Source organism: Typopeltis vanoorti, chromosome 2 (assembly GCF_054136105.1).
Source record: "Typopeltis vanoorti isolate ZY-2024b chromosome 2, IOZ_Tvanoo_1.0, whole genome shotgun sequence".
In the NCBI taxonomy this organism is placed as follows: Eukaryota; Metazoa; Arthropoda; class Arachnida; order Uropygi; family Thelyphonidae; genus Typopeltis; species Typopeltis vanoorti.
This window is the reverse complement of record NC_143550.1, coordinates 90,447,199-90,469,966: the sequence shown is the minus strand read 5'-3', so window position 1 is coordinate 90,469,966 and position 22,768 is coordinate 90,447,199. Positions and strand designations below refer to the sequence as shown.

General features: G+C 35.5%; 1 protein-coding gene across 2 annotated transcripts in view; it reads right to left on the bottom strand.

The window, feature by feature from the left end:
- Positions 1-22,768, bottom strand: part of LOC150109242 (prestin-like) — a 276,267-nt gene that overhangs the window by 152,637 nt on the left and 100,862 nt on the right. For both annotated transcript variants that reach the window (XM_090406632.1, XM_090406638.1), the window contains exons 5-6: positions 21,077-21,279; positions 1,995-2,159 (exon numbers count right to left, since the gene is read on the bottom strand). In XM_090406632.1, coding sequence (XP_090262758.1) covers positions 1,995-2,159; positions 21,077-21,279 — 368 coding nt within the window. The remainder of the gene's footprint in view (positions 1-1,994; positions 2,160-21,076; positions 21,280-22,768) is intronic.

Below are 22,768 nucleotides of genomic sequence, written 5' to 3'. Positions count from 1 at the left end.
AAGAAGATGGCAACGTGACGTTTACCGAAATATCGGAAAGTATATATTAAAGTTTATTTAATTTATATTTCTAGTGTACACTGTCAATTCCTTAATTATTAGTTATCATGTTAGGTATCTGAAATGTTGAGTATGGGAATAGATTGAGGAAATACCACCTACACAGCCTAGTAAATAGGAGGGGTGATATGATTATTTATTTATTGAAATTATTCAATAGAGTGTAAGAAGGTAGGAGCAAAACAAGATCAGCAAAAGGTGCATAACATGGAAGTGACGTTTTTTGCTTGGAGAATGGTGAGTGAGTAAAAGGTACTGTCTAAGAATGTGATGGACACCGAAATAATCATTTCGATGAAAATTCTGTTGGACAGCAAGAACCACAACGATGATGATAATAGCACTCTTTCAGCAAAAATAATAGATGCCACATATTGGATATGAAAAGTAGGAAATTCCTTCTGTTGGGTGTTTTCATTCTAACAATTCATATCTTCAAGCATAAATCGTAAGCACACAGTTTCTTTAAATATTATGAAATCTGCCTAAGTGAGACTGGTCTTGTAATTTTCAAATACTACATTTACTAGATACTTAAAAATGAACATAAGAAAACTTCTTTTTTTTTTTATAGTGGTAAAATTTACAATGGCAAAACTGTAAGTGGTAGAATTACAGTGATAAAACTAAATGTACCAGCACAACCAAAAAATCTTCAAAATTTCGTATGAAATCAACCTTTTACATATTCATATATAATAAATAACCACTGGTTCAAAGTAAGACATGCTGTCACTAATTAAAATAAAAAGCCAAAAGGCTAGTTTTCTGGCAATAGAATAGATATTAAATGGATAGGAATCCTATATTGTTATATAGCCAGTAAGTGAAACTCAAGATCGATAACTACGATCTACGAGTTTCAATGCCGAAAAACTATCAGCGAAGGCAATTCGAAGCAAAGGTGGAGCAAGCTCCCTCACTATTCTTGATATTCTCTCATAATGTAAAACACAGCTCCTAGGAGATGTAATACTGTCATTACATTATGAGGTGAGGCCACTACCCAGACCGGTTTCAACCTTTGAGGTCTCATCAGTGAGTAGGTAGACCTGGAAAATGTCAAAGCTTAGTGAAAAGAACTTACATACCTTCACTATACGAATGCCATAAAGGTGTGCTTGTATTTTGTAATTTTAATAGTAATTATGCATTATGTGCAATGAAGTTTACGTACAATTTATAATTTTATACTATGTATTTGTTTCATAGTTTATATGTTTTTATAATTTTATAAAAATTTTATTTTCCCCTTTTTGGCAACTCATACAGTAAAGATATAAGTTCTGACCATTGAAACCTTAGTATTACATTTAGGTCTACCTACTCACTGATGAGACCTCAAAAAAGGTCAAAACCAGTCTGGGTAGTGACCTTCTCTCATAATGTAGAATAGTAATACATCTCCTAGGAGCTGTGTTTTACATTATGGGAAAATACTAATAATAGCGAAAATACTAATAATAGAAAATACTAATAATTTCTATTCCCAGAAAACTAGCTTTTTGGCTTTTTATTTTAATTACAAAATACAAGCACACCTTTATGGCATTCATATAGTGAAGGTATGTAAGTTCTTTTCACTAAGCTTTGATATTTTCCAGGTCTACCTACTCACTGATGAGACCTCAAAAAAGGTTGAAACCGGTCTGGGTAGTGACCTCCCCTCATAATGTAATGACAGTATTACATCTCCTAGGAGCTGTGTTTTACATTATGAGAGAATATCAAGAATAGTGAGGGAGCTTGCTCCAACTTTACTTCGAATTGCCTTTGCCGATAGTTTTTCGGCATTGAAACTCATAGATCGTAGTTATCGATCTTGAGTTTCACTTACTGGCTATATAACAATATAGGATTCTTATCCATTTAACATGCTGTCACTATCAAAGTTTGACTTTAATAATCTGGACATATGAGATTGTAGCACTTACATAAATGAGTTTCAGTGGTCCATTATATTCATTAACCTTAATGCCAAACAGATCTTTCAGTTGAGATGTCGCAACGTGACAAGCTGCTCCTGTAGAGAATCCTGAAACAAGATGATCTGAAAGTACCACTGTCAGAGCTCCAAGTCTAAACATTCCCATAACAAGCTAAAAAATAAAAAAAATTCAATGCAATGAAAAATGGGGACATAAGTAAAGACATTGCAAAATTAATAATTAAAAAACAGAAAAATGTGTGATATTTTTATTAACAGAATTTTCAGTCATGTCTCATCAATAAAAGCAGTAAAATAACAAAAAGTATTATAAATATGATATGTTACAAGCATGAGGAGGACTTAATCTATATACCATTAGAATTCAGAATAATAATAAAAAAAAATTACTGAAATAAGAGCCAACAGGCTTCACTTCGGCAAAGTAAAATTATTCAAAATTAAGTCCCCAAAATTAAGTACTTAATCTTGAATAATTTTACTTTGCCAAAGTGAAGCCTGTTGCCCTTTATTTCAGTAATTGTATTTGTGCACCTTTTTTGGAAACTCATACAGTAAAGATATAAGTTCTGACTATTGAAACCTTAGTAGCACATTTATGTCTACCTACTCACTGATGAGACCTCAAAAAAGGTCAAAACCGGTCTGGGTAGTGACCTTCTCTCATAATGTAGAATAGTAATACATCTCCCAGGAGCTGTGTTTTACATTATGGGAAAATACTAATAATAGTGATTGGATCTTACTCCACCTTTACTACGAGTCGCCCTAACATTGCACTACCAGGTGTTGGCTTACGCTTGGATTTGCCGATCTTTATATAGTTTTCTATATTCGGCATGAAACTCTTAGATTAGACTTCCTATCTTTGAGTTTCTTATTCGGCTAAGATATGTGGTATTCAATATCCACTTAATTTTGAATAATAAAAAAAAAAAGTAATTGTAGAAGAAACACACACCCAGCTACAATAATGAAGTGTATTTAGTGAAATCCTTTCCCATATTTTATAAACAGTAATCTATAATTTTCCATCTAATATATCCAAGCTTCCCATCATCATTCTTCTCAAAAGATCATTACTATTAAAATTTGAGTCATTGTGCACATTATTATTATTGTTATTATACAGGTATATAACCCTTGTATAACGCAGATGTTAGGTTCCACAAAAATGCTGCATTATATACATCGAATCAGAGGGCGCTAGTGGGTCAAGCGCTACGGATGTGTTTTGAAGAGCTCCTGATTCAGATAAGTTTTACTAGGAATAATTAAGTATATATGCGTAATTGTTTAAGTAAGAGCGGCTGTAAACGTTGTACGCTACCGATATTATTAGTGTGGGGTTTTTTTCTTGCTTAAACTAAATACGAAAACGTTAATATTAGACCTAGTAACCTACAGAGAAAAAAAAAAAAAAAAATGGCGGCCGCATTGTCATTCCATGATTTTAATTTGGATTTCAGTCGGTTCGTTAAGTGTGAGGTCTGTTATATGTATTCCTTCGATTACATAAATGATTTGTGGATGTTTAGTGCGGATGGAAGAAGGGTGTGTGCGAAATGTGACCTGAACGAGGAATTGATGAATGCGAATATGAAGTTGATAACAGAAAGTGCTAGTACCGATTGTGTCGCGAGTGCACGCTTGAAAGAGAGGGATGGTGAGGAAGACAGGCGAAAAAATGTTAAAAAATCAGGAAAAAAGAAAAAGAGCGATTTGACAACCGTAACGGATGTTAAAAGGGACGAAAGTGAGGCGGAACGAAATCGAGAGAACAAATGAAAGTAGAAATGGCGCGATGCAGAAATCGCAAGTAAAAAACATCGAAAGAATGAATGATAGCGAAAAAAGAATGACTGATGGCGAAAGTTGGACGCATGTTGGAACAAAAGTACTGAACCAAAGAAAGATGAATGACAGTAAAAGTGAGAAGAATGATAGCGAAAGTTGGACGCATGTTAGTCCGAAAGTACGGAAACAAAGAAAGATATGTGAGAGTGAAAGTGAGAAGAATGATAGTGAAAGTTGGACGTATGTTGGACCGAAAGTACGGAAACAAAGAAGGATGAACGAGAGGGAAAGTGAGAAGAGGGGGTCGAGAGTTAGAAAGATTTAATGATAGAATGTGTCGCGAGGTTCGGAAGGTGAATTGAATTGGATTGGATGAAGCAAGAAATGAAATGGATGCGGAATGAAATTAAGAGAATTCAGGTCAAAACTATTAAAATAAATCATGATGGCATGAAAGAGTTAACAAAAGATAAGCGAGTGGCGTTGTATGGCGACTCCATTATTAAAGGTGTGCTAGAGGATAAAATGCACAAGGTATGTTTTCCAGGTGGTAAAATGAGTAGAGTGATTGAGGCATTGAATATGAGGCGGGAACGAGCAAAAGAGTTAATTGTATTAATTGGTACAAATGATTTGAGAGAGAACAAAGAGCATGTCAAAATGAATGTCAGGAGACTGCTTGGAAAGATAAAGGAGAATAGTGTGACAGGAAGGGTAGTCAGTGTGTTGCCTAGGTATGATTGTGGTGAAATGAGGCGGAGAGCAAGGATTATGAATGATATTCTGGCTGAAATGTGTGAGGAGATGGGAGTACAGTTTGTTAATGTGTGGAATGAGTTTGAGGGACGAAGTGAACTGTATGGGAGCGATGGACTACATTTGAGTGGTTATGGTGTGAGTAGCTTGGAGAGACTGCTGCTGGAAAGTGGAGAAGTGAATAGAGAGAATGAATCAGATCGAGAGGGGAGTGATGTGGAAGAGCAGGAGAGTAAGACAGGAGAGATTGAAGGAGTGGAAATGAATGGGGAAGTGAGTGGTATGAGTATAGAAAATGAGAGAATGGGTGTGCAAGAGGAGCAGGGAAACGGGGAAGCTCAGGTTGGACAGGGATACACAGCGTGAGAAAGGTGGATGCTCCAAGAGAAGGTGAGAGCATGTGTAGGCAGGAAAGTAATGGGATGATCAGGGATCAAAAGGAAACAGATGGAATTGCAAAGGGTTCTAAAATGAAGAAGCAGAAAGGGAAATGGCCCCAGTCCAGCATGGAGAGATCACATCGAGTGAGTGGTATCAGTGGAACTAGCTGTAGATCCCAAAATGAGTTGTTGTGTTTGTATACCAATGCTAGAAGTATAAGAAACAAGGCGGATGAAATGGTTGCACTAATTGCGTCTGTGCACCCAGAGATTGTCGGAATAAGTGAGACATGGTTAGATGAGGATGACATCCTGACAGGAATAGAGATGGAAAGGTATGATGTGTTTCGTGAGGATAGAAGGGGTAAAAAGGGAGGCGGAGTGCTATTGATGATAGAGAAAGAGTTATGTCCATACAAGGTAGAGATGCAAGAGGGAAATGGGGCCAGTGGTTTTGAGGCAGTATGGTGTGAGATAGAGGTGAATAGAATCAAATACTTGGTGGGATGTTATAGACCTGGTAATGTGGATGGTGGTGATAGTGAAATGTATAGTCAAATTAGCCAAGCAAATAAGAAAAGGGTGATCATTATGGGTGATTTTAATTATGGCAATATAGACTGGAATGAAGAGATAGCAACTGGAAGTAAAGAAAATGAGTTTCTTGAGTTTTTGAGGGATAACTACCTCAGACAGTATGTAACAAAGGGCACAAGAGGATTAAGGGTCTTGGATTTGATCATCTCATCGGAGGATGTAATTATCAATGAGGTATCAAATCATCCACCAATTGGTGAAAGTGACCATGAGGTGATTACTTGGGTGGTTGCCAGCAGTGCAATGACCCCTGTGAAAAAAGGGTATATGTGGAACTACAAGAGGGGTGATTATGAAGAGCTCAGGAGACAGCTTGCAGGTGTAGCATGGAATGAGGAGTTAGGTGGAAAAGAGATCAATGCAGCTTGGGGGATTTTCAAAAAATATTTAGTAGATGCATTGTCTAAATGTATACCATGGGTGAGAAGGTTAAATAAGGTAGGTGTGAGATGGATGAATAAAGAGATTAAGCATGCAATACAGAGAAAAAGGGCATTGTAGAGGCAGCATAAGAGAAGTGGAAGTAACCAATTTCATGAGGTCTACAAAGACCAGGCAAGGAGGGTGACTTGGTTGGTGAGAGTAGCTAAAGAGAGGTATGAACAGCAGTTAGCTAATGAAGCTAAAAAGAATCCTAGGGAGTTCTTTCGATATGTAGCCAGCAAAAGAAAGAATGATTATGGAAGGATGACATTGATTGGAGGAAATGGTATAAAGACAGCTGTTGCAGGATGTGTGGTGGAGATACTTAATGAGCAGTTCATAAAGATCTTTCAATCTTGTGAATGTGACTTCATGGAGAGATTAAGAGCAGTTGATGATGGGGAGGAGAGACTGACTGTAAGTGAGCAAGAGGTGTTTGGGGAGTTGAGTAAACTAGATGTAAATAAGGCTGTGGGACTTGATAATATATCACTGCGTATTCTGAAGGAATGTGCCAGAGAGTTGACACCTGCCTTGACATATTTTTTAATATATCACTGCGTATTCTGAAGGAATGTGCCAGAGAGTTGACACCTGCCTTGACATATTTTTTAATACGAGTCTTGCACTTGGTCAAGTCCCTAAAGAGTGGAAGTAGGGCAAGATTGTGCCACTTCATAAAGGAGGTGATCGAACTCAAGCATCAAACTATAGGCCTATCTGTGTGTCAGGTGTTGTGGTTAAGTTGTTGGAGAAGCTTGTGAGAACTAGGATCCAGAGTTGGGTTGACAACAATGGTATAATCTTTGATGGACAGCATGGATTTGCTGAAGGGAGGTCGTGTTTTAGTAATCTACTTACTTATTACAATAAAGTGACTGCTTCCCTGGACAGAGGAGAAGGATACACAGTAATATACTTGGATTTCGCAAAAGCTTTTGATAGAGTACCTCATGATAAGTTAACAGTCAAACTAGAGCAGATGGGGTTGGATATTAGATTAGTGCATTGGATTGGAGACTGGCTATCTGATATGTATCAACAAGTTGTGTATGGGGGTGCAATATCCAAGAAAAGGAAAGTCACTAGTGGAGTGCCTCAGGGGTCTGTTTTAGGGCCATTACTATTTAACTTGTATATTAATGATATTGGCGAAGATTTGGATGGAGATATTCAGTTGTTTGCAGATGATGCAAAGTTGGGTCGAGCCATAAAGAGTAGTGAAGATGTTGTGGCCTTGCAAGAAGACTTTAATAAATTGAGTGATTGGGCAAGCAAATGGGGATGTGAGTTCAATGTTGCAAAATGTAAGGTTTTAAAATTTGGAAAACAAAGATGGGATGCAGAATTTATGCTTGGTGAGAATATATTGTTGGAAGTAGAGGAAATAAGAGATCTGGGGGTGATAGTGGATAAGGATCTAAAATTTAGGAGACACATCGCCAAAATTGTGAAGACAACACAAAGACTTCTGGGAATGATGCGGAGGACACTGACGTGTAGAAGTAGGGAGATTCTTGTTCCATTGTATAAAGCTTTAATTAGGCCACACATGGACTATTGTGCCCAGATTTGGTCACCCGGTTTTCAGAAGGATGAAGAGATGTTGGAAAGGGTCCAAAGGCGACTGACTAAGGTAGTTTCTGACCTCTGGAATGTCGAGTATGAGGAAAGATTGAAAATATGTAATTTGCAGAGTCTAGTGGAGAGAAGGAAGATGGGAGATATGATAGAGACCTACAAGTTGGTAAGGGGTTGTTATAGGATCAATGGTGGAGAAGTTCTACAGAGAATAGTGGGAGATCAGGGGAGAACCAGAGGTCATCCCTGGAAACTGTATAAAGAGGGTGTGAGTAGGAGAGTGAGAGGCAGGTTTTTTTGTGCAGAGTTGTGAATGATTGGAATGCCTTGCCTGAGAGTGTGGTGTCTGCAAGGAGTTTGAATGTGTTTAAGACGCAGTATGATGAGATGTGTGTGTGAGATATAAGGACCTCCTAGATGAGTCTTTGATTCCATGAGGTCTTGTTTAATAATAATAATAATTATGTGAGACTCAGATCACATAGAAAAAGTAGGGTTAGGTTCCGAAATCATTTTTTTTAAAGATTATATAAACAATGACATATCCAAAAAAAATATTTTTTTATTTAATTCAGAATAGTCATGTAAGTTAAGAAAACATAAACTATGAAACAAATACATAGTATAAAATTATAAAAAATTATAAATTGTACGTAAACTTCATTGCACATAATGCATAAATGTTTTAAGCAAAATAAAATAAAGTGCATATTTTAATCGTCATCACTCTCTTCAAAACTAACATTTCGTAGATGTGTTTTTATTTACAAGTGGGCAAATGTTGTCATCACTTGACATCTCTTGAACTTCATTTGTATAATTCTCATTGCATACTTTGGCTGGTTTAATTATCAAGAAGTCAGTAATAAGACCTTGCTTACCACTATGCTGCAATTTTTTATTAAGTTCATAATATGGAGCTAAACAAATAACCAATTGTCTCATGGATTTTCCGGAGCGTTCCATTGAGGGATCATTATCTGTAAAATAGCTTTCTTGCCAAGTCCAATCCTTCTGCTAATTTCTTTAAACTGAATTCTTTAACGGATTCATCACAATCAAAATCTTTGGTAATATTTTCCCAGCCATTTGATTCGACGTCATCTATTAATTGTACCAGTTCCTCCTCATTTAAATCTATTTCCCCATTAATTATTTCACTATTGAAGAGATTGGAGCACTTATGAAGTTCGTGAAGGTTGAGTCTCATGTGCTGATCGAAACTGAATGTATCTTCAGTCTTGTTCAATTGTAAATTTGGCAATTTACAGTGGGTGGGTGTATCCCTATTAACAAACGTGTATATCACAAAACTGTTCTAAGTGGCCATTACTATAAAAATATATTTTTTTTTTTACATAAAAGAACATTACATATTATATATAACTCAACAGAAAATAAAGGGCTCAGCTTGAGATTAACACACTTATGATTTTTAATGCGCTTTCCTGGCAGAAAACGAAGACAACTTTCAACAATAAATGCATTATACGGTAAACAATTGGTGTACATGTGTGCTAAAGGGTATTTCCCCTAATATAAATTTGCTACTTATAACTACATGTGAGACAGGGGAAAAAGACGCAAATTTAACGAAGTTAAAATTTGATATTTAAGTCGCACGTTGAAAAATATATGAAAAGATAAAGTGTTACTACAGTTTGTAGACTGTCTTATATCGAAACCATGTTGTATAAGTACCGCGTTCAACAAGGGTTACTAAAATTTGTAGACCGCGTCATATCGAAACCACATTGTATAAGTACCACGTTATACGAGGGTCACCTGTATTCCCATCAGACCTTTGTGAAGTCAAGAGACTTGTCGTGGGAGATCCACTGTCACACACACATAGTGATGAATTCAACTCACAAACCATTCTCTACATTAAAAAACTTAATCCTCTGCATAACTTCCAGAAATGGTCTCTTGTCCAATTCTGTCTACCTTCATTCTAAGTAAAATCTTTTCCACATTAACACACTAACAATCACTTACCAACTTATATTCAGTCATATCCCTCCTCTTCCAATCTGCATGGTTCTCTACAAACTAAGAACTAGAAACCACCTTAGTCAATTGTTTCTGGACGCTTTCTATCCTAATAAAACCCAGGTAACCAAATCTGTGCAATTAATCCATATACAGTCAATTTAATGAATTATACAAAGGATTTATAATCTTCATACTTCTACATGTCAGTGTTCTCTACATTGTTGCTATAAACTGTTGCAATGTCCTAAATTTTAGGTCCTTGTCTGCTATCATGCTTATTTCATCATACACATCCCTTATGTTCTCCACCTCATGTAAGATGTCACCTCCAATTGTATATTTTGCATTCCATCCTTGCTTACCAAATCCCAAACTTTACACTTTTGCAGTACTGAATTGATAATACTGCTCACACTGTCTATTCAATTCCTCCTGTAAATCCACATCACCTGATGAACTACTCATAGTTTTCTCCAACTTGGTATCATCTGCAAACACTGTATATTTGCACTTAAACTTCTTCAGTATCATTAACATAGAAATTGAAGAGTAATGATCCCAAATCAGACCCTCCATGGGACACACACCTCTAGTGAATTTCCTCTTCTGAAGCACCGCACCCTCTACACAATTTGGTGATACCTATCATACAGCCAGATTGTTATCCAGTACACCAATCTATTATATTATTCTTCTGCTCCAATGTAATTACCGACTTTTTTTTCATGCTGTAATTATCAAAAGTCTTGATAAAATCTAATTGGCTTCTAAAATAGTGATAGATAAAATATTAGAACAAGTAAAACTTTCAGATACCTCTGCATAACTTCCAGAAATGGTTATCCTTGGGTAATCATACCTTGAGTATGATTTATCATATCAAGATGAAAATAATATGAACATTAGAATAACATAATTTGTTAAAGTTAATGCCATAAGTTGTGTAGTGTTGGAAAGAACTCCAGAAAGATAAGTGCTATTTTGAACAATAATTGGCAATATTTCATTAATTTTAGGATTTTGCTATTTAGTTTTGATAACAAAGTGTCTGCATGATTTTTGGCGTGATTTCTGCCTGATTTATTAGTTGAAATTGCCTTTTTTTTTAAAAGCATAACACAATGGCGGTCACAAAGTCAACCACATGAATGCTCACCGCTGAGACTTGGAGAGCTGCGTGAAAATCGAGTGGCATTAACAACAGACTTTTCAAAAATGATTCGATGTTGTGAGTGCAATATACAGGGTGTTCGGGATAAATTTGACATATTTATAATTAATTATATTTTTCCGTAAGTTACATGTATTAACACACACTTCTCTTCATTTAAAAGTTTGGACCCTTCTTCATTCATATACAAGATGTCAGAAAGGATGGATAGCTGGAACCCACCTGAATCATGGAAGAGAATAACTTGTATCATGATGATTCGTGCCCGCCATCAAAATAAGGATATTACGACTGCTGCCCAATGCTCCCTGAATACAGTAAAAACAATCAGGCATGAACTAGAGACTTGCAATGGTGACTACGAGGATGTAGCAAGAAGAAAGATCCCTAGCAGACGATCTGATTGCGTTCGTACAGCAGAATTCCTCTCAAATCTGCAGGAACAGGTGTTGAAGAACCCTGGCATTGGAATTCGGGCTTTGTTCGTGGAGTTGCTAACTGTAGTCAAGCCCTGGATAACAAGGGTAGCCAATGGTAGGCCGTATGTATGGCAGCAGGATTCGGCCCCTTGCCACACCTCTGGGAAAAGTCAAAAATGGTTGTCTGAAAATTTCTACGACTTCACCAGTCCAAATGTTTGGCCTCCAAACTCCCCAGACCTTAACCCCATGGATTATTTTGTATGCGGCGCAGTTGAAAAAGACACCAATCGCACTTCCAGTAATACAAAAGCCCAGTTAATGGATAAAATTAAAACAGTTTTTGCGGCCCTTCCCAGGGAGACTGTAGCATCAGCTTGTTCGAGGTTCCGAAGCAGAATTGAAGCTGTGATCGATGCTAATGGTGGTTATTTTGAGTAAATCTTGTTGATAGTATTGTAATTAACTCTGCCTGTAATGTTTTTTTGTCAATTCATTAAATTTAATAGATACAAAGAAGATTTTCTTTTTCCTTACGAAACTGTCAAATTTATCCCGAACACCCTGTATATGCATGGTGGAGTGCAATAGATGTTTGTGGAGGGAGGGAGGGAGAGCAAAACTATTCCACTGCATAAAGGTAGTGATAAGGCTGTAGCTTCAAATTACAATCAATCTGTGTATCTGGAAGGTACTGGAGAGATTGGTGAAAACTAGGATACAGAAATGGGTTGATAACAGCAGTATTCTCTCTGGTTATCAGCTTGGGGTTTGTTAAAGGGAAATCATGTTTCACTAACTTATTTATGTACTATAAGAAAGTGACAAATACCTTGGACAGGGGAGATGCATATACAGTGGTGTACTTGGATTTTGAAAAGCTTTTGATAGACTGCCTATACAACAAGTTCTTAAAGAAATTGAAACAGATGGGACTGGATAACAGACTTCTGAGTTGGATCAGATAGCTATCAGAAAGTTGTATATGGGGGGGGGTATCCTGAAAAAGGAGGACCCTAGTAGAGTACCGCAGAGGGTCAGTTTTGGGACATTGTTGTTTAATTTGTATGCTAATGATGTTGATATGGGTTTAACTAGTGATATACAGTTGTTTGCCGATGATGCAAAACTGGCAAGAGCAATGCAGAGTCAAGCAGATGTTATGGCCTTACAAGAGGACTTGAATAGATTACATGAATAAGCAGGTAAGTGGACCTATCAGTTCATTGTTGCAAAGTGTAAGGTTTTGAGATTTGGTAAGCAATGATGGGATGCAAAGTATACACTTTGTGGTGAACCTTTAACGAAATAGAGGAGATGAGAGATCTAGGAGTGATGGTGGACAAGGACCTAAAATTCAGGGGCCACATTGAACACGTTGTGAAGATGTCACATTGGATAATCACAATGATGCGGAGTATCCTGACATGCAGAAATAGAGAGGTTATGATGCCACTGTATAAGGCCTTGATCAGGCCTCGTATGGATTACTTAGCACAGATTTGGTCACCAGATTTTCATGGTGATGAGGATATGTTGGAAAGGGTCTAGAGAAGATTCACAAAGATGGTCAGTGGTCTTTGGAATGTTAAGTACAAGGAAAGACTGAGAGAATGTAAGTTGCAGAACCTTGTGAATAGGAGGAAAGAGGGGGAGGGAATATGATTGAGACATATAAGCTAGTCAGGGGTTGTTATCAGGTTGACATGGAAGAGATTTTTCATAGAATTGTAGGGTGGGGGTAGAACAAGAGGCCATCGCTGGAAACTGTATAAGGAGAGGGTGAGCAGGAGTGAGAAGGTTCTTTGCATGGAGAGTGGTTGGTGAGTGGAATGCATTGCCTCAGTGTATTGTGAGTGTAAATACATTCAATCAGTTTTAAAGCACGGATGGATGAGTATTGTGTGCAATAGTGTGTACCTCTCCATGATGAGTCTCTGACTCCATGGAATTCAGATGTTAATAATAATAATATATTTAAGCCATCACTGGTACAAAAGCATATCAGAATCAGATTATATAGCTTCCTGTCTAAACCAACTTGTTGTATGGAAATGAAACATGGGTCAAAAAAGAAAGATGAAAAACAAATTCAAACAGAAGATGTTAAATTTCTTAGAAAAACAGCTGGATACCACGTGGAACCTAAAATAATTGAAGAAAATATTCAATCTGTAAATATAAAACTAATTAATTATTACATAAGTAAATATAAACAAACAGATAGAACTTCTAAATCAAATGGACAGGAGTAGACTTAAAATTACTATATGGATATAAAATAAATAGAAAACAGAGAATTGGAAGACCAAGAAAGTGATGGCATGAGACTGGAACAGGCTACTTAGTCTAAAATCAATGATAGGAAGAAGACTTTACAGCCCAACACATACTTTATATTTCTTCAGAGGAATATAAAGTATATGTTTTAATATCTTTTATATCTCATTTTTAACATAAGTTCCTCCATTATGATAAACCTCATTCCATCCTCTCTGGCAATCTTCCATCCTCCAAAGTGCTCTAACTTTACACTTAGCAAAACTGAAGTAATATTCCCACTCGTTGCATCAGAACTTCCTGTTAGTGCTCTTCTTAATTCAGCATGAACAACAAAAAAACCAAATATCTCTCAAACCTTGAACTCCATCAACATTATATAAATTAAATAACAATTCTTCTAGAACAAAATCCTATGGTACTTATCTTCTTTTTTCCGTACATTGTGCTCCCATGCATAACTTTCTGGCTCATATCAACCATCTGTGTAACCAAGCTACCAACTGACTATCCATCCACATTTTGCTCAATTTCAACAATTGTTTGTCATTTGGTATTCTATCTAATACTTTATTAAAATCTAGAGAAATCACTTTATAAGTATCTCTTCTGTCTAATACACTAGTCATCCTATCACAAAGTGTAACCAAGTTACTGAAACAAGACCTCTCCTTAACAAACATATTGTTTTCCTTCTTTCCATTCTTCTGGGATTGTTCCTGTTGCAAAACTCTTGTTGGACAACCAAGAAAAGAGCAGCTCTTTTGCATATTCCCTTAATATAGGTGGTAATATCCCATCCAGTCCTACTGCCTTATTAACATCAAGTTACTTAAAATACTGAACATTTTCCATTCTTGAATTGTCAGTATTTTGACTTCCATTGAATTGTTATTCAACACTACTCCTAATCCCCCCCCCCAACACATGCACACACATGAAATATACTAACAAAATACTTATTAAACATTTCTACTACATCTTCTGCAGATGTTCTCTAAAGTTAGATTTCCATCAATAGCAAAATACCTGTAGAATTCTCTAGGTATTGCTTTGCTGCCCAGCCCATCTCCTTTCATATGCCAATTTCTCCTTTCTCAATGCACACATGACCTTCCTATCTTGTGCCTTATTTTCCTTGTACTGCTGCTGAGGGGTACCCTACTTTTTATATCTCTTCTGGAAGATCCCCTTTTTCTGAAGCTCATGCATTCAACCATTTTGCTCCTACTTTATTTATCCTTCCTCACCTTAGGAACTGACATTGCCAGTAACTGATTTTGACACAAGTTCCAGGCACTGCTGATTTCTCTCCCTTTTCAATTGATCATGCTGTACCATGTCACCAGTCTGCCTCCTTAATCTATCATACTGTAATTCTTTTGTTTCATGTAGAGCTCTCCAAACTACTTCCCACTTCAAAAACACATGATCCATCTTACCAGTTGATGGTATTGTGATACATCTATTATCACTTGTATGAGACAATATTATTAGATCCAACACTCATGTCAAATGCCTTGTTTCTCCCATGACACAAGGTAATTGTGCTAGGATTTTTCAGCTTTGAGTACCCATGCTTGGCATCTTTTAATTTTTATTCAGACTTGATACTCGATCTAAAACTCGGTGAATCCAAATCCGAATTTTGTATATGTTAATGACCACAAAAAATTTAATTTTGTCAATTTTTACTATTTACACTTCTTATTTATATTTAATAACAAATGCTTTGTTTGTGGTCATAAGTACAATTTTAACACTGCACATCATACTCAATTTGGAATTAGAAAACATCTAATCTTATTTTCCTTTTTTTATATTTTAGCATGTTCTTGATTGACAATTTAAAAATTACATTGTCCAAGAGACTAATAATCTGTTAATAATATTAATATTCTTGACATTCAAAATCAAGATTAATAAAATTAAGTTTACATGTGATTGTATATGTTTCACATATGTATGATGTTAGATTGTGGCTACATGTTTATTCTCCAAACCTGCAGAACATGTTGCAGAAACTAAGCATAGCATATATGCACCATGTGATCATGAATGTGTCAATTTATTAAGAAGGTTTCTGTTTTAACTAAGGAAAAACTTTTAACCTTTTAACTTTTACTTGGATGAATAAGGGAATTAAGCATGAAATCTGTAAGAAGAAAGCGTAGCATAAGATTAATGATGGAAAAATTAGTTGTACAAAGAGTGTAAAGAACAGGCCAGTAGAGTGAATGATTTGGTAAGGACAATAAAAGTGCAGTATGAGCATAAATTACAAAATTATGCCAAGAAAACTCTCATGAGTTTTTTTTTTTTTGATAGGTGACAAGTAGAAGGAAGAATAATTATGGTAAGATTATGTTAATGGATGAAAGTGGGAGTTTGATGTCTGCTGGAGAGGACATAGCCAAGATGTTCAGTGAGCAGTTCATGAGGGTGTTCCATCCTCAGTGTGAAATCAGATGCTCAAGTGTAGAGAATAAACTGGGAGAAGATTTAATGGTGAGTGAGCAAGTGGTATAATGAGGGACTAAGTAAATTAGATGTCAATGAGGCAACAGGACTTGATGACATATCACCGCATGTCTTAAGGAATAGTTCCAAGAAGTTAACATCACACCTCAACATTACTGTGTAACAAGGGTCTTACAACAGCACAAGTCCAAAGAGTTGAAGGAAGGAAATATTGTTCCACTTTACAAAGATGGTGATAGGCTGATCAGTATATCGGGAGGTGTAATTAAGGTAATGGAGAGGTTGTTGAGAGTTAGGATACAAAAGTAGGTTGATAACAGTGGTATTCTTTGTGATTGTCAGTATAGGTTTGTTAAAGAGAGGTTGTGTTTTATCACCTTTCTTATGTACTATAACAAAGCAATGAATGTATTGGACAAGAGAGATGCATATAGTGATATACATAGATTTTGGAAGGGGTTCTATCCCGAAAGAGGAAAGTCACTAGTGGTATGCCTCAGGGGTCTGTTTTTGGGACCATTGTTATTTAATTTGTATATTAATGATTTTGGAATGTGTTTAAGTATCAATATACAACTGTTTGTAGACAATGCAAAACTAGAGAAAGTGATAAGGAATCAAGCAGATGTTGTGGCCTTGCAGAAAAACTTGAATAGATTGCATGAATGGGTAGGTAAGTGGAACGATCAATTCAATATTGTAAAGTATATGGTTCTGAAATTTGGTAGACAACAATCAGATACAAAGTATACACTTGGCAGGGAAATTTTGGAGAAAGTTATTATTATTATTATTATTATTCCTGACACCTCCAAGGAGTCCGAAGACTCATTGCAGGAGGATACCTACAACTGTCTCAACCACTACATCGAACTTCTACTACGAATCATCTCCATCAACGGCATCTATCGCCCACCACAACTAGTATTTTTTGTCTGTAAATTGTGTGTGTTCTGAAGGGCTGTTTTTTCTGTATGCGGGTTGAAAAACCTGAGTTTCCGGGAGAAAAAACCCTGCTACCTCCGTATGAGATCGGCTAACTCACCTTCGATTAAAATCATCCAGATAAAGATTCCTCCCGTCGCGACGAGAATCGAACTTAGGCCTATCCCAATCGAAGGGCGCAATGTACCGTCGTTCTTCCAATTGCACTACGGAGGCGACAGTTGAGCAGATAAGAGACCTGGAAGTGATGGTGGATAAGAATCTGAAGTTCAGAGGTTACATTGTGCAAAATGAGATAACATTACATAAGATTATGGTAATGATGCAGAGAACCTTAATTTGTAGAAATTAAGAAGTTCTAATCCCATTATTGGTCTATTTAAAAAGCAATGAATAATATTAATATAGTGTAATAAACTATATAATTACAAACATTTTGCCAATATGAAGGATACAAATTATGGAAATTGGCTGCCAAGGGATAAGCAAGTGAAAAAAGGTTGTGAACCACTGCTCTAGATGACCCTTAACAATCTCCCATGCACTACTAACATCCTTACCCTGCAGTGTTTTATGCCATGGCACAGATTTAAGCTTCCTCCTGAGCTTGGCAGAATCACCTGCCTCATAGTTCCACATATACCACCTCTTGACAGAAGATCGTGTGACCAGTTCTCAACCCTAGTCCCCTCCATTATATGCTACCTCAAGTAATTATCTCTCAGTAGGTGTACAAATTCCATTTCCTTCCTACCATGTGATCTTCCTCCCTTCTAGCCTATATATCCATAGTTGAAGTCCCCCATAATAATCACTTGACCTGTACTCATTGTACTAATTTGGCAATGTGTGTGTCTTCCAGATCATCCGTGGAACTCTCTGGCCTATAGCGACAACCAATTGTATATTTGGTCTTACTAGCCTTAATCTCACACCAGACTGCTTCAAATGAATAGCCACCCTCCTGCCTGTCTCTTATTCTTTTTTGGCTGCAATTAATTTGCTATCATCAGCAGTACCCCTATTCCCATCCTGTCTTCTCTTTCTTCCCTGAAAACACTAAACCATTCACATTCTATTGCTGTAACTACATCATCTGCTGTTAGCCAAGTCTTATAACTTATATGCTTATAACTTTTGGCAAGGTTGCACTAACCAATGCCAAAATCTCCTTCCCCTTGTTCCTAATACTTCTGGTATTGGTATATAGAAACTACAACATCCCTTTAGGTCCACACATCTTGACTTCCTGAGTTGATCACCCTATTCAATATTTTTGTTTGAGGGACTAGATTCTACACTTGGTCATTCTCACACTCACTTGCCTCATGAGTGCCTTCGCACAAACTCACCTGCTTCCATCTTAACTGTTAAGTTTTCCTGAATTTGTGCTCAGTGAACAAAGCTCTCTCTAAACACCTAACACCAAAATCATTTAGATGCAGCCCATCAGCATTATACAAATCCTTCTGTCTGTCAAACACAGACCACAGATCCTACATCATTCCTTCTGAACAACCTACATGTTGATTCATTTGCTACTAATGCTTTCCTTCCCACTTTGCCTCTATCATAGCATGGCAGAGGATTTATAATCTTCACCTTCTCACTCTTCAATTTTGCTTCTTCCAATTCCCTTACATCCTCCCTCATAGAATACTTCTCTCCTCTCCAAGACAATCAGTTCTTTCACCTTACCATTTTTACATCTAGATGGAATGACTAATAGGTGAATTTTTACACCAAAGAAACATAATTTTGTTACACTTTTATTAAGTACTCCCCTAATCATTGATTTTCTAATTAATCTTCTCTTTAACTTGTTTTTTTCATTTGTTTACTCGATCTTTATTATTACTCCGGATGACCTGCTTCTTTCTCTTCTCAGTACTGCTAATCTTTTGCTTCTTCTGCAATTTTTCAATTTCATGCTTTGTCCTGTGAAGGATAACATTCAAGTGCACTATTTCTTTATTTATGTCCATTTCATTCTCCTCTATTTCCATGTCAGCATGTTCAACATTAATTCGGACATTTTCTATCCTATCATCGATATACTGTCCACTCTACTAACATTTGCTCCATTCTCATTACATAATGGGCACTCACTTTTGAAACATTTAATACACACAAAATGCTTTCTAATGCTTTATATAATACCTATAAAATGCTTCCTGAAACAATATCTCATATTAAATTTCATAAACACATACACACACACACACACACAATTCAACTTTACAGTCTAAAATAAGTAAGATATAACAAAATTAATTACTGAAATTACTAATATCCAGTAAAATAAAAGACATCTCTAGCAGGGCCGGCAATTTAAATATATGGGGGGTGCAATGCACCCAGGCCCCACGATCGAGTGGGACCCGAAACGATCATGAACTAAACGCTTTTATTTAAACTTTATTATAATATGTTTTATGTGATTATTAATTTTTCCAAATTACCTATTTAATTTGAAAAAAATGTATTATTTTAGCTTATTTTTAAATTTGATTACTGTACAGTATTTAAAATAACATGATTATCACTTTATACCAGTGGCATAGCAAGGGGGGGGGGGGCGGCACTTTTTTGGTCTCACCTGAGACAATTTTATTTGTCGATGATTCTTTTATTTATGTTAACTTATTAATTTTTTACTAAGTAAAAATATTGCAACGTTTATACTGCATATTTTCTGCATCTAGAAAAAGGTGGGAAATTATACAAAAGCATTTAAATATTATGCTTAAACCATTATGTGATACTCCATGGGAAGCCAAAATAGACACAGTCAAAGCAGTGTATACACAGTTTGAACAAACTTATGCCTTAGAAGAATTTATTGGGGCAATTAACGATAACAGCAGTATCTGAAGCTAAAAGTCTACTAGATTCATTTCAAGAAATGCATTTATTTTAAGCTTATCGGTGTGGTTTACAATATTGTCAAAAATTAATAGTATCAACAAACTATTTCAAGCAAAAACAATTGTTCTTGACTCTGCTTTTAATTTAGTGAATAAAATTAAAAATGAAATCCAAAATTTAAGATCAAAATTTAACATTTTTAGGTGACGCAAAAATGATAGCACGAAACTTGAATATTTCCGAAGACTTCCCTGAAAAAAGAATTCGAAAAAGAAAAGATTATTTTCCGAACTAGCAGAAGATGAAGTTTTACTAAACCCGGTAGAGGAATTTAGATGTCACTTTTTCAACATTGTGATTGATGCTGTTATTGTACAAATAGATGAGAGATTTAAAAATATACCCAATGTTATTTCTTATTTTAAATTAATCACTGATATATAAACATTAGAAAAAAATGAACTAGAAAACTGCTCAGTGGATTTTGTAAAATATTATAGTAAAGATGTAAATGAAGACAATCCAGGAAATTGATTTGTTACGAGAATTGATCTTGGACCAAAAAAAAGTAAATAACGCTCAAGACATACTGCAATGTATATTAAATAATAGTTATAATGAACTATTTCCAATTGTGCTAACTGTATTGAACATTTTCTTTACTTTACAGTTACTATATCAAGTGCAGAGCATTCTTTTAGCAAATTAAAATTGAAAAAGAATTATCTTCAGTCAAGAATGTGCGAAGAACGCTTAAATGCTTGCTATATTAAACATCAAAAAGGAAATTGCCAAAAATTGTAATTTTTCGGATTTGATTAATGACAGCAAAAAAAAAAAATCGCATATTTAAATAAATACATATTAAGCAATATATATGTTAGTAAACCTAGGTCCCTAAATAGTAAACCTATTTATTTTTTTATGTGCTTAAATTAAATTTTTTTATTACTTTAAACAAGTAATAAATACTTTTGTTTTGTGTTCAGTAAACTTTATGTTAACCCGTTATATTTCGAATGTTTTTTTTTTTTTTTTTCCTGTGCCAAAATCATTTGCAGGTAAGAGGTTTTACAATACATTTATTTCGAATCCTTTTATTTTTACCTTTGAAAAATATTTTAGGGTCGCAAAAGGTTTCTTGCACTCAGGTCCCTTTATAGAGAAGGCCGGCCCTGATCTCTAGAACATGTGCAACATTTACAGTGAATACACTGAAATTAATTATTTTCTATCAACTATAGTAATGTTTTTATTGCTTTACTTAACATCATTTAAAAATCAGTACTGCATATTAAATCTCATCACAAGAAGACTATTTTAGTAATTATTATAATAATAACAACAGTAATAATAGTAATATTTGGATATTTACTTGCCATAAACCAACTGCTAAAGACATAGATGTTAATACTTCAAGTGTTGTAGGTGGCAACGCATCTCTTATTGATATAGTATTATTAATAATAACTTCTGAATCATTTGCAAAGTTGGAGTCATAAACTGGAGATTCATATTTTAATGCCTTCATTTTACCAGCTGTACTGCTCAACATAAGGCTTATTACAGCAAAAGTACCTACAATGAGCACATTATTAGTACATGAAAAAGATGAAGAACATGAATAAAATTTATTAACTGGGAAAAACTAAAGTTCATAAATACTGTGCATAATTATATATAGAATATATCATTATGTTGATTCATTTTTTTTTTTTTTTTTTGCAAACTTTAAAATGATTCATCATTATTTAGAAATCTGTACTGAGTATCATATCTTATCACAAGAAGATCATTTTAGTTCATCCTATAGAATACTCCTCTCCAAGACAATCGGTTCTTTCACCTTACCATTTTTACATCTAGATGGCATGACTAATAGGTGAATTTTTACACCAAAGAAACATGATTTTGTTACATCAAAACCATTATTTAGAAATCTGTACTGAGTATCAGATCTTATCACAAGAAGATCATTTTAGTTCATCCTATACCTGTTATGACATGCATCAATGCATTCATCACTCACTCTCTCTCTCTCTTTTCAGCAAATCTCATTCCATTCACTTATTACACTCATCTTAAGAAAAATCTACTATTCAATCCTTGTTCACTGTGCTCTTACTCAACTTGCAGAAATGGAAGTTGACTAAGTAACTTCATACTGTTTCTCATGTGATTAAAATCTGCACTATGCTTATCATATAGATATAGTAAAGATACAACTATGTATGGACACCTAAGGGCCTGTTGAGAGAGAGAGACTGTATTATACATATTTGTCAATACAATCAGGGAAGAAAAACACAACTCCAACTGAATGTATTAACAAACAGGTATGATGTCATGTCATGAGGTAAACCTCAAACCCACATCCGCAACATATTAGGTCAAATGGCCCATTAGAGTCAGGTAACTTTATTATCGTCCTATCAAAACCATTATTAAAGTTGGGGTAAGGCATATAATGCTATCGACACAGTCTGTCTGTGAATTGTGTGTATTTTCTAACTGTTTTGTCTGCAACTTCTATAGCCCCATGGGCTATAGAAGCCCTCATTAACCACCTATCCATCCATCCATCCATCCATCCATATGGATGAAATATTCTTAGAGAGGGTACAAAGGCAGATAACCAAAATAACCAAAAAAAAAACAACCTTACCTCTCTGGAAGGAAAAATTAACTCACCTTTCTGGAAACAAAACTAACTCACCTTCATTTCATTCAGAAGTCCTCATAAAAGTTCATATCCTTCCAATCAAAGAACACTGCCATTAACAACTTGGGCTATAGAAGCTCTCATTAACCACCTATCCATCCATCCATATGGACGAAATATTCTTAGAGAGGGTACACAGACAGATAACCAAAATAATACCTAGGCTCTACAATGTTAATTATGAGGATAGACTGAGGGTATGCAAATTACAGAGTTTGGTAAATAGAAGATGAAGGAATAATATATTTGAGATATTTAAACTGTCAAGGAGTTATTTACAGGATTTACGTGGTGGGGTAGAATTTTTCGTATAGTAGAACAAGGGGGAAAGAACATAGATGAAAG